A 15,868-nucleotide genomic window follows, 5' to 3' on the forward strand; every position below is an offset into this window, starting at 1 on the left:
TGGATTGCTTTGTTACACGGCTTGATGTTTGTCTGATTGTATTGCAGTTGTGTATTCGAGAGGGCGTGCAGGACAAAAGCAAAGGACTTTTCAGTCGACGTGGATTGGTAGGGGCAAGAAGTACATGTACTTTATCTTAACTGATAATCTTGATTCTTGAGGCAGTGGCTGAGGCAGGAACGGAAACGAGAGCCAATGTTGAATGAGGAAAGCAGGGCGAGGCGCTATGCTACTTTGGGATATCTTATCTGACGCGGAGTTCTACAAGAGTCTTGGCCTGGATGGCCCGTATCTTCGGCCTATCATATTGGTATGACCCATCACCAAGGTGCGGGTGCTTAGTGTACGCAGCGACGGCGATGATGTTGTCTGCTGAGGTGTGAAGGGCTCCAATCTTTGGGATGCGAGACCTCTATGATGGGCGCGAGGTCGTCGCAAGTCACCCAACGGTCTCTCACATGATTTACCGTGGTATTGGTACGGAGTACAATCGACTAAAATGCGGAGTCATGATGATGCCTACATCATGGTAATGTAATGCACATCCTCATTCGCCTCATCTGGTAAGCCGAGATATATTTGCAGCCTTTTCCAAACGCAAGGGATAGAGAGTATAGACGAACGAAAAATGGCGATGGACTGCTGATGTATCCCAAATCATACTTGACATACTCATCTCGCGTACTTGATCACCCATGGATCCTGAAGTCGACGACAAGGCAGCATCTCAACTGCAAAGCGATTTGCGAAGCTCTCTCCGGAGCGCTCATGAATTGAAGAGACCTATATTGACTCACCTCAACGCGGACACGACGTGGCTGGTTTCACTCCCATATCCGAGTCATAAATCTCCCCCGCCTGGTCGTCTTCGCTACAATATTCTCATAGATCCATGGTTGCAAGGATCTCAGGAAGACTTGTCTGCGTGGTTTTCGAAGCAATGGCACGGCGTTCGGAGCAGTGTTCAGACGATCTCCGAACTGGAGGAGCTCCTCCGCGAAGCTGAAAACTTGGAGCGTGAGCACACATTCTCCTCGTCCGGAATGCATGTCCCGGCGGAGCCACTGTTGTCTTACATTGATGCCGTCGCTGTATCGCATGAGTTTACTGATCATTGTCATCGAGACACTTTGATCGAGCTCAATCCTAGTGTTCCAGTCTTCGCAACGAAGAAGGCGGCATCACTGATTCGGTCATGGAAACACTTCAAAACTGTGATCGAGATGCCAACGTTTTCCAAGGGCACGGATTGGCGGACGACCAGTCATTCCCCACTACCTGACTGGATAGGAATCAGCAGGTTAATGACGAGCTTCGACCTAGGATCATTGCACTCTGCGGTTCTCGTATGTTTCGGCAACCCTCAATCGCCAGACTCCACAGCCGAGACCTTGATATATACGCCGCACGGGATAGAGGCCTCAACAGCGTCGACGTTGAGCACGGCTTGGCCTCGACTGAATAATTTGGCCTTCTTGCATGGACTGCAGGACGTCTCCCTCGCCTGGGCCACGCAACTAAACTTGGGAGCAGTGAACGCGGTCAAGGCCCAGAAGGTCCTGCAGGCCAAATATTGGATCGGTACGCACGACGAGGACAAGCCGAGCTCCGGGATGGTCGCACGGTTCTTGAAGATTAAGAAAAGAAGTGTGCAAGATGCACTGTCGCAGCTCAATGCCGCAGGGATTGAAGACACTAATGGTTCAAACGATTGGGCTGCTAAGATCAAATGTGTCGAGCTGAGAAATGGAGAGAGTCTCTTGCTGGAGTGAATAGGCAGTGATCGAACTGTGCGAGACGTGCGTGGCTGACCGAAGTGAGGCCGCAATGAGTATGTTTTGGTATCCTTTCCTTGAGGACTTTACACAGTATATGAAGGGCATCATCAAACGCAGTGAGAACATGCACGTGAAAGAGAAGACTAATTAGACGCATCAAAACAAATTACAGTCCCGAGTGATGGCTTGGGATGTACTGGTAATATCGAAACAGTAGCCTCGGTCAACATGAGTTCCAGATTCCTCTCCACGAGATCGATTAGCACAACACAAGTGCGGACAACAAAGCCTAACTAAGGCGTGTACCGAACCATAAATGAGTTTAGTTAGCAGCTTGGCCCCTTTTTGATCTGTCCCACCCCCGAAAATCACTCCTAGAGTCCCAGACTCCAGTAGGCAGAACTGGCCGTGTGTCACTCTCCAGATCCCCGCTCGTACCGACACGAATGAAATCGGTGAGCCTAAGTTAGGGTCAGGATTCCCTCCCGCGGTGCGCCATGCGGTTTTGAACGAACCAGAGGAAATCCCATCCGTGGTCTCGGAGAAACGCCCATGATCAATTCAAGCACATCATTACGCAGGAGTCCAACATAAACACCATTTAATTTTCATATCATTGATTCTCTGGGTTCATGGCCTCTTCCACCCATACCGCATCCTAAGGTCACCTACCGACGTGGACACAGACGCCACTCTTCCTTTCCTTCGATTGTGTCCCTCTCCCTCGTCCTTCACAGAACTCTAAGCGGTTGTCTGGTCCATTGTGAACATTCTCTGCGGCTCTTATTAGACTTCCTGGTATTTGATCCCTGCAACCTTACTCGTCCTTCGATCAGACCGAACCCAGTCAATCGTTGATCAAATTCTGGGTCGGCGCCGCATACGACGCCCTTTAACTCAAGTTCCTGTCCTCCATAAACTTTGGCGCTCGACTGCGAATTGGCCTACCTCCTCCCTTTGACACCCGTTCATCATTCGCCAGAAACGGTCTTTCCGCGCGCGCATCTTTTGGTGTTCGTCCCTCCCTGTCTCGTTCAGAGAATGACAGGGCTTTATGACCTCGCCCAAGCACGCCCCCGGAGACCTAACTGGCGCTTTCCCTGCAAAACATCCGATTGCGGACAAGAGTCTATCTCATTCACTAAAGCGGTCACTCGTCTCACGATCCGGCTCTCCGTCGCATGACGTCCCTCCCACTAAGACCGCGAAACGATCCTTTTCCGCTAATCCTCGAGATCTCCAACGCCATGACATGACAGACAACCATCACGGTGGTCAGGATGCGGAATGGGAAGAGGGAGACCCGACGGACGATCCATCATCACACCTGGCCAACCAGTCAGCCCCAGCTGCGAAGTCTACATCATTGCTGGAAGTAGCTGCAAGTGTGTTCAATCAAGGAGAAAACATGACACCGGTCAAGAACCCCGTCGCGGGGCGAGGGTTCGTGGGAACAAGAATACCGATCAGGTCGTCTCCTCGTGGTGAGGATGCAGGTGCCGAGCAGAGTGACGTTGCCAGACCCAGGGTTCCTTCAGATCCACGGGTACCCAGCGGAGCACAGTTGTTGCATTCGGTCGCACTGGGGGAGTATCTGCAATTGGATGAAAGACCGACATTTGTCGTGGATGTCATGGACGAAATGAAGACAATCGTTGGGCTCCCGATCCTTTTCGGGAATGCCGCGTTGAAATCCCGGCCGGCGCTTTTGGACCATGTGCAAGGAAGGTCGGAAGATCCTACCATGTTACTTGACCTGGGAACGTCCTTTTCCGATTTCAAGGCATGGGTGTCAAGTCCAGCAGTAGGTTCAGATCTGGTCTCGACTTTTCCCTTCGCTGGCCTACTATGGCAAAGCTCTCTCATTAGGAAACGATTGAAGGTGATCCATGGGCATTCCCATCCTTTCTCGCCTGCGCCGATGCACGAGATCTACGCCCGAGGACATATGCAGCAATTCAAGGGCTTGGGTTCCGTCTCCTCCTCTGGAACCGGGCGCGGAGATATTGCGTCCACTGGCTACTTCGATCTTCCTGCCCGAACCAGTGGACGCATACCAAATGCTTTACAGGATATGGTGATCGACGTGTCAGATGCATCGGCAGGCAGTCCAGAGCCCCTCTCTCCAGTATCAGCTGGGGACGTCAAATGCGCCGACCTTCTCTCGGGGTCCGCGTCGCCAATTAGAGATCAAAAGCCGCAAATAACAAGCACGGGAACAGATACCGAATTGCTTGTTCCGATTGGAGATAAAGGCTGTTTTGACTGGACACGTTTACCCATATCGCCGTCCCTACCATCGCACGTCCAATTTGCTCGGGGTGTCAATTGGGCAGGTACCAGTCTCGGTCCTATAGAAAATTGGCCTCCCGATCTTCGTGGTATGTGCAACTTGATTATGGCGAGTCCGCATCCGTCAGCAATGTACTGGGGATACGATCATATCGCGATCTATAACGAAGCTTATGTGTTGCTTGCTGGCCAAAAGCATCCACAGCTGATGGGAATGCGCTATCGAGATGCGTGGGCTGAAATTTGGGATGCCATCGAAGATGTCTTTGATAGCGCTTTCAAAAATGCCCAAGCCACGATGAAGGATGATGACTGTCTGTTTATCATGCGCAACGGCTTCTTGGAGGAGACCTATTTCTCTTGGTCCATTATACCCCTGATTGGCGACGACGGGAGCGTAGTTGGTCTGTACAATCCTGCGTTCGAAAAGACGCGGCGGAAGATTGCCGAACGTCGTATGCTCACACTCCGCGAGATTGGGGAGCGAATCGCCGCGGCGCGAAAAGTACCCCAGTTTTGGGCCCTGCTGCTCGAGGGGTTGGAGTTTAATGAGTATGACGCGCCTATGGTTTTGGTATACTCTCTCAATGAGGATACTTCGGACAATGATGCTGCGTCCTCAACTTCAAGTGGCGGAGCATCGAACAAAGTGTGCTTTTTGGAAGGTGCGCTTGGGATACCTCCAGGACACAAAGCCGCACCTGAAGTCATCGACATGAAAACGGGTACTGCAGGGTTTGCATCCTCATTTCGACAAGCCTTGACCACGGATCGGCCAATCGTGCTGCGAGTCGACGACGGCACACTTCAGGCTGAAATGTTGGAGGGCATTGAATGGCGAGGCTTCGGAGATCCGTCAAAAATTGTGGTCATAGCCCCCGTGCGGCCCACTACCGGTGAGTCTACATTAGGATTCCTCGTCATGGCTACAAATCCCAGGAGGCCTTATGACGAAGACTATGATCTATTCGTCCAGCTGCTTGGTCGACAGTTGGCAACTTCTATAGCATCTGTGGTCTTGTTCGAGGAGGAGATCAAGAAAGGTGAAAGAGCCGCTCAATTGGCCGCCCAAGATCGAATCGAGTTGAACAACCAGCTGGTCGCGAGGACCCAACAAGCTGTCGAAGCGGAGAACAAGTTCACTCGAATGGCCGAACTAGCTCCTGTTGGTATATTCATAGGTGATGCCGATGGGAAGATCAACTTCGTCAACGACGCGTGGTATAGTATCACATCATTTCCACGTGATCTCATGGTGGAGGACGAATGGATCGAGTACGTGGCGGACGAGGATCAACCGAAAGTGCGCGAAGCGTGGAAGACTATGCTTGATAAGAGGTGCGCAGTGTCGCTGGAGTTCCGGTTTAAGACACCATGGCGTGATAAACCCGGCAATACGGGATTGACGTGGGTTCTCACGAGTGCTTCACCAGAACGAGACGAAGACGGTCAAACACATCGGATCTTTGGGTCCATGACCGATATTAGCGCACAAAAATTCGCAGAGAGCCTTCAGACGCGCAGAATGGAGGAGGCTGTTGAGCTCAAACGGCAACAGGAGCGATACATCGATACCACGTCGCATGAAATGCGCAATCCGCTGTCCGCAATTCTGCAATGTGCAGACTCCATCACAACTTCCTTGGGTGAGTTAGCTGAAACGACTCAGTTGTCTGGACCTCAAAAGGATATACTTGAACTCACCATTGATTCCGCGCAAACCATCACCCTGTGCGCCCAACATCAAAAGAGGATCGTGGACGACGTTCTGACGCTGTCTAAGCTGGATTCGGCGATGATGGCTGTGTCGCCAACAGACACACAGCCAATAACTGTGGTCCACAGAGTTCTGAAAATGTTCGATGCAGAATTAAAGACAAACGACATCAAGCTCGATATCAACATCGACCGTTCTTATGCCAATCTACGGCTGGACTGGGTGCGCTTGGATCCACACCGACTTTCGCAAGTCCTGATCAACCTGATGACCAACGCCATAAAATTCACCGCTAGGCAAGAAACTCGCGTGGTACGCATGCACATTGGGGCTTCGAAAAGCAAACCTTCGCAAGAGGACAAGTGGAGGTTGACATATATCCCCTCTCGCTCCTTGAAAGACAAAGATGTGACTGCTGGAGGTGAATGGGGTCTGGGAGAGCCACTCTTCGTCCATTTTGCAGTACAAGACACCGGAAGTGGTTTGGATGACTTGGAGAAAAAGCAGCTCTTCCAACGATTCTCTCAAGCCAGTCCTCGTACGCACGTCACGTACGGCGGTTCTGGCCTTGGGTTGTTCATCTCGAGGGAGTTGGTAGAGCTTCAAGGAGGTGAAATTGGAGTCGCATCTCAAAGTGGAAAAGGAAGCATATTCGCTTTCTACGTCAAGGCTCGGAGAAGCCCAGATCCTGACGGTAAGTCTGACGGCGAGTCCGCTTCGCAGAAGAAGAGCACGAGACCGGCGCTGTTGCCCAACCTCAGCACACCGAATATCTCGTCTGCACAAACAACCCAGTCCATTCCTCCCAAATCGAATGCTTCAAGCAAAGTCTTGCTCTCAGCTCCGGTGCATGTGTTGGTCGTGGAAGACAACCTCATCAATCAGAAAGTTCTGGCCACGCAACTACGCAAGATCGGCTGTGTCGTCTACGTTGCCAATCACGGCGGCGAGGCTATTGACAAGATACGGCAATCCAAGTTCTATCGAGAACGTGTCACAAACGGCCTGGATATTGACGTCGTGTTGATGGATCTCGAGATGCCCGTGATGGACGGTCAGACCTGCGCCAAGAAACTCCGCGAAATGCAGAGTTCCGGCGAACTGGTTGCGCATATACCTGTGATAGCGGTAACGGCGAATGCAAGGGCCGAGCAAATCGAAATGACTCTGAAGAGCGGTATCGACGACGTCGTCAGCAAGCCATTTCGAATCCCGGACCTCGTGCCCAAAATCAAGGACGTTATCGAAAAGGTCTCAAAACTGGAAGGCACGGTTGAAGTCCGCAAGCCTACATGAGCAAGAAAGCTTGGTGGTCTGAGGACAACCTAACTATGACGGGTCCCCACATATCGTGCGCCGCTGCTCCACCATTCCGTCAAAGAAAGGGGCTGTGGAAGACGGTTTGGCACCGCGGCGGCCATGGTCGATGTTGAATATTCAAGAAAGATAGTTGATGCTCGCAGAATGTCGGGCGCTCTCGTTGGTGAGAGTGAACAAAGAGTCAGGATAGGAGAAGGGCCCATTGTGTAAGAGGCGGCATGTCCCTGCCAGAGGAAGGAACATTTTTATGGTTCAGGTCGAGTGGGCGAGCGAGCGGCTTGTGAGAAGTATCACATCACAAGGCGATCGGAGTAGAAATACGTTGTTCGATTGAGTGCAGAATACTCATTGCCGACGAGAGTACAGGCTATCGTTATGCTTAGCCTGCATATGATGAGACACATGATAGACCAAAACGAACCGAGCAAATCACATTCATGCACTCTTTTCTGATGACAGTTCTTCATCCGTAGTATACAGAATGATGGATGTCTTCCGTGCAAGATGCAGGTTAGCGTAAAAACATCGTAGTTTGAGAAGGGAGATAAGTTGAACAATGGGGACAGAATGGCAGATTGAGTACTTTTTGTCATTACTGAATGACCACTTCTTGTACACTTCATTATGCTCGCTGGCTATCAAGGTGCTGCGCGGGCCAGCTTCTGCTGAACAAGAAAATGATATTTGAAAAACCTCAATGTGACATATGACCCGTACTAAAGCAAAGCTCCACGCTCAATACTCCATGTTCAGTACTCTTATGCTCAATGCAGCATGCTCGGTGACGCTCATAAATGGATAACTCAAAAGCTCACAACTGGTTGGTAGGAACCGCCTTACGTTCCAGACTCTTTCGGTGGTGTCCATATCTTCCATCAGAACCGACCGCTCCGGTTCCATTCGTTACAGGCGAGCCGCCTGATGCTGTGGTCCCATTTGTAAAGCCGTTGCTATTTCCATTGGTATACCCATCAGCGCCGTTCAGACCGGCGCTATGCTCGATGTCGCCGTTCCTATGGCCGTGGTGACCAGTGTGGGAGTGGAGACCTTGTGCGCCGGTATTGAAACCAGTTGCTTGTCCTCGCAGATTGTGTGCTGCGTCAAATGGAGCCCCACCATAAGCTTCCTCGTAACCCCATCCTGCTTGTCGGGTGAAAACGGCAGCTTCGAAACCGCCGGCACCTGCTGGTCCTGCGCCATATGAGAACGGGGTGTGTCGCGTCAAGGGAATGTGGTTGAATCTGAAATCCCAGACGGAGGCGTAGACCATGCGATAGGCGGAGATGGCGAAAATGCTTCCGATGAGGGCACCTGCGAGGCAGTCGTACCAGTTGTGGAACTCATCGATCGTAAGTGCGCCGGTGATGAGGGTGGCACCGAGAAGAGGAGAGTAAAGTGCAATGAGCTTCCAGAATGCGGGATGGTAGTTGCTGAAGACCTTCATCTTGGCGTTCAGGTAGAAATAGAGATAGAGAAATCCAGCCCAGGCAGCGGTGCTGTGGCCCGACGGCATGGACTCGAGCGAGTCATCAATCTGATCAACGTCGCCGCGGCAGATGTTGCGTTGGAACATGATATTTCCGTAGCCTGTGCCACCGGCCTGCAGCAAAGCTGGGTCTGGGTCGCAGACACTCAGGAAATGTGGTCGAAGCCCGCCAATGAGCCACTTGACGAATACTTGGAAGACAGCAGCGCCGATCAATGAGTAGAGAAGGCCGAGAATTGCGTTGTTTGTGTCCCAGAAAGATCGAATGCGGACCTGCATGCAGAGGATGACGAAAATGGGAATGAGGGATCCCAGGAGCGCGGCGAGCCAGATTGGTACGATCTCATGGCGCAGAGGATAGGCGAATTGAGGGTAGACAACTTCTCCGTCCACGAAGGTGACGGGAAAGGAACGGCTTGGGGCTGGTTTGGCTTCGTAAACACCAAGTCCAACAGCGCCCATTGCAATCATGGTCAAAATATCGATCCAGTGGAACTTGAGCCTGAGTAGTGTTAGGTGTGTCTTCCGCTGGAGGTGAATGCTGATGACTTACCATTGACCGAATGTTGGTCTGCGGTTGAAGTTGCCAGAGTCGACGTCGAAGCCAGGTCGTTGAGTTTTGTCTGAACCCCATCGCTGGCTTCTCTTGGTCTGCCCATCAGTGGCTGCCGGAGCCGGAGTCTTGTTTCGTTTGGTAAAGAGTCCCATGGCTGAAGAGTTCGCGGGGGAAGGATGGGAAACGTGCAGCACAGGAAAAAGATGCGAGCAGGCTATCAATGTCAAGAAGCACAGGAAGTGCCTTCACGCGCTTGGTAGTCACTTCGATCGCGTGACTTGAGCGAGAGAGAGTCGTGAATGGAAGACCGAAATGCACTTCTGCTTCACGTTGAGGTGCGAGGCTTACATATGTAACAATAGTGAATCTACTGTGTTAGTATCCACGAATGACGCAGGTATGGTACGTTAGTATCTGGGGAAAACACTTCATGCCTTGTTTTGGTGTTTGACAACACTCCGCCTGCATGGACTGAGCGGACCTGGACTCGCAATGATTGGAAAGGAGGCTGTGATCATCAACAAAGGCTCGATCCGCAGTATGGGAATCAGGAAAGCCATACCAAGCTAACTGCTTGGCCATGCTTGGCTTAACTTGGCTGACGTTGCCCTGTGGCTTGTTTTCTCTCCGAAGTCAAGCATCTTTATTGCAGTCTGGACGTTCGAGAAGAGCAAGCAACGTGAGGACATCTAGAATCCAGAAGGAAGGTTACTTGCCAGTGTAGATAGAGGTGAGCTCTTCCCTCGAGGAGAACGGCCGAGGGACTTTTGTAAAGAGAGGATCACGCGAGTGCGCACAAGCAATTTCAGATCAGATCAGGCTTCGGGATGCGTCATGGCCTGATCCTTGAACCTTGACACGAATTGTGGCGCCAGCGCATCGACGCCACACTACGCAGCCACACGATCTGCACGATCAACACATCACGAGGTGCAGCGGACTGTCCAAAAGGAAAAGAATAGTGATGCATTGCAGTATGAAATGAGTGGGTGAGATGGCCTGGACCGTTACCATACAATATCCTGCGCCACTGCAGCAACGAGCTCAAACGCAGAAAGCCCTATTGGGTGCACACGCGAGCACCAGTTACTGTCAATTGAAGGTCCATCTCTTCAACTGTGACGCGTCGAGCATCAAAAACCATATGATTATGTCGTTCCAGGGAGTGGAGTTCCAGTAGTCTCCTTCCTGCAGACCCATTCATCAAATGTTCCCAAACACCATACAAAATCAAAGTCATGAATCTCGTGATTGTTCTACTCCATGGTGTCGATCCAGTTCATACGCTCAAACACCTCCAGCATCTTGTAGCAAAGGCCAACATCATCGCCAGGTTCACCTCCAAACAACTTGATCTGTTCGGCCTCGAGCTTGGCAGCTTCTTGCTTCTGTGCCACGTCGCGATTTTGCCAGGCAAGATATCGGTTATGCCAGTGTCTCGATGCCAGACTCGCGCCGGGAGTTCGTAAACTTGTAGGTAGAGATACACTCCTTTGGCTCGGGCCTTGCGTTGTAGATGGGAAAGGTAACGATGGGATTGTGGAGGATATGATGTTGTTGGTTGATGCATCGAATATGAAGTGAAGTGTATCGAAGCCACGACTGCGGGGTCGAACCCGGCGACGGTTATGTTTGTGTGCCATTTGGTAATGTGTTTGTTGGACGAAGTATGAGCGAGAGTGGCTAGGCTGTGCTGTTGTGTGAGATCATATGAGCGCAACGCATGAAAGGGGAGAAGCAGCACACGCTGGAGGAGCACGAGATATAAGTATAGTCCGGGCAAGAATTATGAGTCTGTTTGACGGCACAGGCAGACCTTGAGTCACATGAGAGAAACTCGAAGCACACCATAAGACGTGACAATTGCTGGGTATACCCGCGTGTTGTATACCCACATTAGGCAGCACAAGGCTTTGTGGTGGTGAGAGTCAACCAGGAGTGGCGTGGACCAAGCCGATGAGAATGCCGAGTTTGGGAGTGACTCATGAGACTTTTGCCGCAGTGGTATGAGGCCCGATCACCTCATTCTCCTGGTCTGACTCGCAAGGCCGCGGAATTGTCGCTAAAGTCGAGAGAATTCTGTGCCAGTTTCTAGAACTTTTGCCGTGACACCAAATGCAGGAACTGTATGATCCTTCGTGCTGTTGCGTCTATGAATCAGATCGTGCTGATGAAATGAAAGCTTGCGTGCCAAAGATGACTTTGCGCCCAAGTGCCCAGAAAGTGTCAAATGATCCGCCAGAAGGACTTGATGAATTTGCGGCAGAGCAAAAGAGCCAACACCGTGGTTTGACTGCAGTGGCAGCCACACTTCCTCGATCGTTCTACTGGTGACCTCTTCGGACTTGGAAGTAGGAGCACAATTCGTCGAGTTCAAGATATCCTTATTGATCAATATGATCTCTGTATAGCTGCTCATCAAATTTCAACAATTACATGCTGCGAACCAACGAAAGTCCGGGCCACAAGAGGAGTCGATGTGGGGACGCGATCCTCGAGTCCAGGTCAGCCAAACAACCGAGGTAGAAAGTATGTTTTTGGTCATCTTGATATGAACCTCGCTCGCCTCGCTCGCTTTCCGGATAGAGGCTTCAACCGCGGTAATCTCATCAACCTCTCCTGCTCACATTACAGCCCTTTCTTCAAGGAGAAGTGTCACGTCTATCTTCCCTGATATATCCAAGATAGAGCAGAGTGCAGAGACCGGAACGGGAAACATGACTTCAACTGCAGACCTTCGCGTGCCAGCGCTGTACAACTTCGCCAACCATGTCGTTCTCGTAACTGGAGGCGGCTCTGGCCTCGGCGAGATGGCTGCTCAAGGATTCGTTCAGAACGGTGCCAAAGTTTACATCGCAAGCCGCAAAGAGTCCGAATTGAAGAAGGCCTCAGATCGACTAAATCAGCTTGGGCCGGGCAAGTGCGAGTACATCGTGGCGGACCTAAAGGACAGAGCTGGGTGTGATGCCCTGGTCAAGGAGGTCAAGAAGCGAACTGATCGCTTGACCGTCCTGGTCAACAATACTGGCGTCACCTGGGGAGCAGCATACGATGATTTCCCGGAGAGCGGTTGGGACAAAGTAATGGCATTGAATGTCAAGTCCATCTTCTACATGACTGCCGGATTACACGACTTGTTGTTGAAGGACACCTCCGCTGATATGCCCTCTCGGGTGATCAATATCGCGTCCATGGCGGGCATCATGACGAGCGATGTCACTACGGGCGATGATGGAGGCCTGGCTGCTCCTGGAACAGGCACCTTCAGCTACGGTCCGTCCAAGTGAGTATCCCTTTTGGCGACAGACTGTGCCATTGAAGCACGGGTCTTTTGCTTTGATCCAGTGTTCACCGACACTCTTTCTGACGATTTGTAGGGCCGCCGCCATTCACTTAACCAAATTGCAGGCTTCCAAGTTGGCTCCTCTCAATGTCATGGTCAACTGTGTCTGCCCGTGAGTTTCCCCCGAAGTTCTGCAGCATTTTCCCTCGCTAATCTCACCTTGCAGCGGTGTTTTCCCGTCACGCATGACGAACTTCGGTATCCAAAAGTACATGGACACATTATTGGAACGACAGCCTACAGGCAGAGTAGGGAAACCGTCCGATCTTGCTGGGATCATCCTTTTCCTCAGCAGTGTTGCCTCTTCGCACATGACGGGCAACGTCATTGAAGTTGATGGCGGGTCAACATTGACAGGTTGGAGAGTGAAGAGGAAGAGCGGTAGTAAGATATAGTATGGGCGAGGACTTAAGTGTCCCAAGCCTGATGCACTTCTAGCGATGGTGCGACAGTCCGAAAACAGAATGGTACCATGCTTACAAGTATACAACCGAGATACAGTTGGGATAATCAAACTCAGCCCTTACATCCTGGTGAAATAACGTCCTATTTCCATGCATGTATCCGTCGTCGTGTTGACATCTCCGGACTTTGCAGTGATATATTCCACGGAGTCTTGGATCCAAAAGCGGGTGTCGTCATCTGCATATCGATTTGGGCCCCTAGGCGGGGCTGGTGCGTATGCCAACTGGATGGTACACCCGTTTAGGGGGACGACAATCGATAGGCCACTGTTGACAAGAGGCCCGGGCGGGCTCCCAAGTGCATCTGCGATCTCCGCCCTCGCCAAAATATTGGGTGTCATGAAGTTTCATCCGTCACCCCGATAAGTTACACCTTCTGTCAAACACCTTCCATCAAAATCGATCCGCCCTAAAGGTCTCATGCCATTCAAAACACCCATCATTCACCCACTCACTCATTCTTAAGGACTACCCACGAGTTTGCAACATGGTGGCTTCTTGTCTGTTGTTTGTCTGGAGGTGCGCTTGATTCGAGTCCGGCTATATCGAATACCACCCATCCTTCGTCTAGCTTGCTGGTTCGGCCTAGACCCCGCAAGAGCAGATCGTCCCTTCTTCCTCCATCCACCCGTCACAATCCGGCTTCCTTCCCTCTCCCTTTCCTTTCCTATCGACGACAATACTGGAGAGCGATGCAGCCCGGAGCTGAGCAGATCCAAAATGAGCGACTGGCGATGACGTTTGATACATTATTGCGACCTTCTACGACATCTCTATCCTCAGATCCTACCTCCTCCATAACTTCCCTCGGCGACCATAATGGCTGGAGGTCAGGTCGCTTCCGGCCTCACGCCGATGGCTCTCCTACTTCGATTGTCATAAACATTAATGATGGCGGATCAACAGGCCGAGGAATTCTTATCGGTATATTGTCAGCGTTTGGTTCAGCAGGCGTTGCCGTGCTTGTTCTTGCTATTTTTTTCTTTTTCAAATACACATCCCGGGGTCGCATTCTGTTGGATCGAATAGGCCGACCCGGTGAATTCGATGATGAGCAGGCTTTTGCGCATGAGGAGGCCGAGGCCTTGGAGACGATGGACGAATTGCAAAGGACGGAATATCTAAGAGCAAAAGGTAGGCAGCAGAGAACATTGTTGTGAGCTTGATATCTAACGACAACGCAGCGTTTACTCAAGCAAATCCGCCGGAGTCTGTCCATACCGATATTTCACTCTCGCAGTTTCTGGCAATACAAGAAAAAGGAGTCTCTGCCTGGGAATTCGAACCCGAGTTGGAGATCGCAAATTGCTTCGTTGAAGCCAGAACCGAGATCGAGTTTTTCGACTCCGAATGCAGCGTGCAGAGCAACTTACCAGTCCCGAAGCAAAACGAGGTGTATTACTGGGAGGCCAAAATATATGATAAACCCGAGACTAGTCTGATCAGCATTGGAATGACAACCAAGCCGTATCCACTGTTCAGACTACCAGGTGAGTTGGCTCGTTCTAACACAACGAATGCACATTAACGATACCAGGTTACCATAAAACGTCTGTGGCATACGTGTCTACCGGACACCGAAGGTACAATCAACCCTTCAACGGCACACTCTATGGCCCTGCGTATGTGCAAGGAGATGTCATTGGTGTTGGATATCGTCCCCGCACCGGAAGCATATTCTTCACACGAAACGGGAAGAAGCTTGACGAGGTTGTGCATAACCTCAAGACTCAGAACTTCTTCCCAACAGTCGGAGCCAACGGGCCGTGTACAGTACATGTCAACTTCGGACAAATGGGCTTTGTTTTTATCGAAGCAAATGTGAAGAAATGGGGTTTGGCACCAATGACCGGAAGTCTTGCGCCGCCTCCGCCATATGGCAGTGAGCAAGGTAGCATCTTGCTCGAGACAGGAAGGGAGGGCAGTTATCAGCCTGCCTACGAACCAGGCCATTCAAGGACGCGCAGCGGACTTGCACGACTCGGTCTTCCCGCAGGTAATCCTGGACTTATACGACGACCAACAGATATATCACTATCACATCTGGCCCATATCCCGACACAAGATCTTCCCAATCAAGGGAATGATCTTCTGGACATTGGCGACATCCAGCATCAGCCCGTCGAGAACACGCCCATGGGGCAACAAATCATCCCACCTCCAGAATATAGCAGTCCTCCGGAAAGTCGGCGAAGTAGTGGTGAAAGTGGTGGAGATGAAAGGCGAGGATTGCTCGAAGAACGAGACGATCAACCACCTATTCCGACCTATGATGCGGCCGTAGGTGAAACGGCTGGACCGAGTCATACTTGAGAGATACCCTATGAAATGAAATTATGTCTTTAACCTGTACTCTGGACACGTTGTTTGTATACCAACATGGCCATCAACGTCAAGTTTGTCATGTTCAAAGTGCGAGATGACCGCTGGTAGTACGGAGTAGACGGTTGGGGGTTAGGAATGCTTCGCGGATATCTACAATAGTTACATATCCGTCGCTATGGAAAAATATCCCGGTGGTGGAGTCGCCGTTGTAAAGAACAAGTCAGCACCAATCGTCAACATTTGCTTCGAATCATGATCAGCAATACTAGTGAGCATTGTCGAAACGAACGCTGCCGTGCGCGTCCCTTGTGTGCTCCAGCATGGCCGGAGATGTGATCGGTGATGCAGGTTATCGTACGCCTGGGGAAGTCACCGACATTGGCTGCGGGATCCCAGTTGAACCTTACCAAAGTGCAGCGACAAGCCTACAACACACGTCGATCGAGACTACTTCACTGGCGTCCATGTCAATCCCTTGGATCTGACAGCTCGTGTCCCACGAGTACAGCCGTTGCTAGCTTTGGCGCCCGCGCTTGACATTCCAGTCCGTGTCCTTGCGTCGTGTGCAATGATCACTAGCCCTTTCG

General features: G+C 51.2%; 6 protein-coding genes across 6 annotated transcripts; 4 read left to right on the forward strand and 2 right to left on the reverse strand.

Annotated features, from left to right (window-relative positions):
• The first annotated feature begins 526 nt into the window (after positions 1–526).
• EDD37DRAFT_640531 (uncharacterized protein) lies at positions 527–2,104 on the forward strand. The gene has a single exon (XM_062817251.1). The coding sequence runs from the start codon at positions 696–698 to the stop codon at positions 1,770–1,772; it is 1,077 nt and encodes a 358-aa protein (XP_062666501.1). The 5' UTR covers positions 527–695; the 3' UTR covers positions 1,773–2,104.
• A 479-nt stretch (positions 2,105–2,583) lies between these two features.
• EDD37DRAFT_162194 (sensory transduction histidine kinase) lies at positions 2,584–7,240 on the forward strand. Its single transcript, XM_062809747.1, has one exon. The coding sequence runs from the start codon at positions 2,833–2,835 to the stop codon at positions 7,081–7,083; it is 4,251 nt and encodes a 1,416-aa protein (XP_062666502.1). The 5' UTR covers positions 2,584–2,832; the 3' UTR covers positions 7,084–7,240.
• Positions 7,241–7,824: 584 nt separating this feature from the next.
• On the reverse strand, positions 7,825–9,749 carry EDD37DRAFT_162270 (phosphatidate phosphatase). Its single transcript, XM_062809751.1, has 3 exons — positions 9,712–9,749; positions 9,147–9,657; positions 7,825–9,095 (listed from the first exon to the last, which is right to left on the reverse strand). The coding sequence occupies exons 2-3, from the start codon at positions 9,299–9,301 to the stop codon at positions 7,919–7,921; spliced, it is 1,332 nt and encodes a 443-aa protein (XP_062666503.1). The 5' UTR covers positions 9,302–9,657; positions 9,712–9,749; the 3' UTR covers positions 7,825–7,918.
• A 618-nt stretch (positions 9,750–10,367) lies between these two features.
• On the reverse strand, positions 10,368–11,001 carry EDD37DRAFT_162211 (uncharacterized protein). Its single transcript, XM_062809750.1, has one exon. The coding sequence runs from the start codon at positions 10,790–10,792 to the stop codon at positions 10,406–10,408; it is 387 nt and encodes a 128-aa protein (XP_062666504.1). The 5' UTR covers positions 10,793–11,001; the 3' UTR covers positions 10,368–10,405.
• A 716-nt stretch (positions 11,002–11,717) lies between these two features.
• EDD37DRAFT_162200 (3-oxoacyl-reductase) lies at positions 11,718–12,951 on the forward strand. The gene is made up of 3 exons (XM_062809748.1): positions 11,718–12,432; positions 12,527–12,604; positions 12,659–12,951. Exons 1-3 carry the CDS (start codon positions 11,867–11,869, stop codon positions 12,885–12,887), a joined length of 873 nt encoding a protein of 290 aa, XP_062666505.1. The 5' UTR covers positions 11,718–11,866; the 3' UTR covers positions 12,888–12,951.
• Positions 12,952–13,498: 547 nt separating this feature from the next.
• Positions 13,499–15,316, forward strand: EDD37DRAFT_162202 (concanavalin A-like lectin/glucanase domain-containing protein). Its single transcript, XM_062809749.1, has 3 exons — positions 13,499–14,090; positions 14,141–14,446; positions 14,494–15,316. The coding sequence occupies exons 1-3, from the start codon at positions 13,649–13,651 to the stop codon at positions 15,267–15,269; spliced, it is 1,524 nt and encodes a 507-aa protein (XP_062666506.1). The 5' UTR covers positions 13,499–13,648; the 3' UTR covers positions 15,270–15,316.
• Positions 15,317–15,868: the final 552 nt, after the last annotated feature.

This window comes from Exophiala viscosa (assembly GCF_022695815.1).
Source record: "Exophiala viscosa unplaced genomic scaffold EDD37scaffold_12, whole genome shotgun sequence".
Taxonomy (NCBI): Eukaryota; Fungi; Ascomycota; class Eurotiomycetes; order Chaetothyriales; family Herpotrichiellaceae; genus Exophiala; species Exophiala viscosa.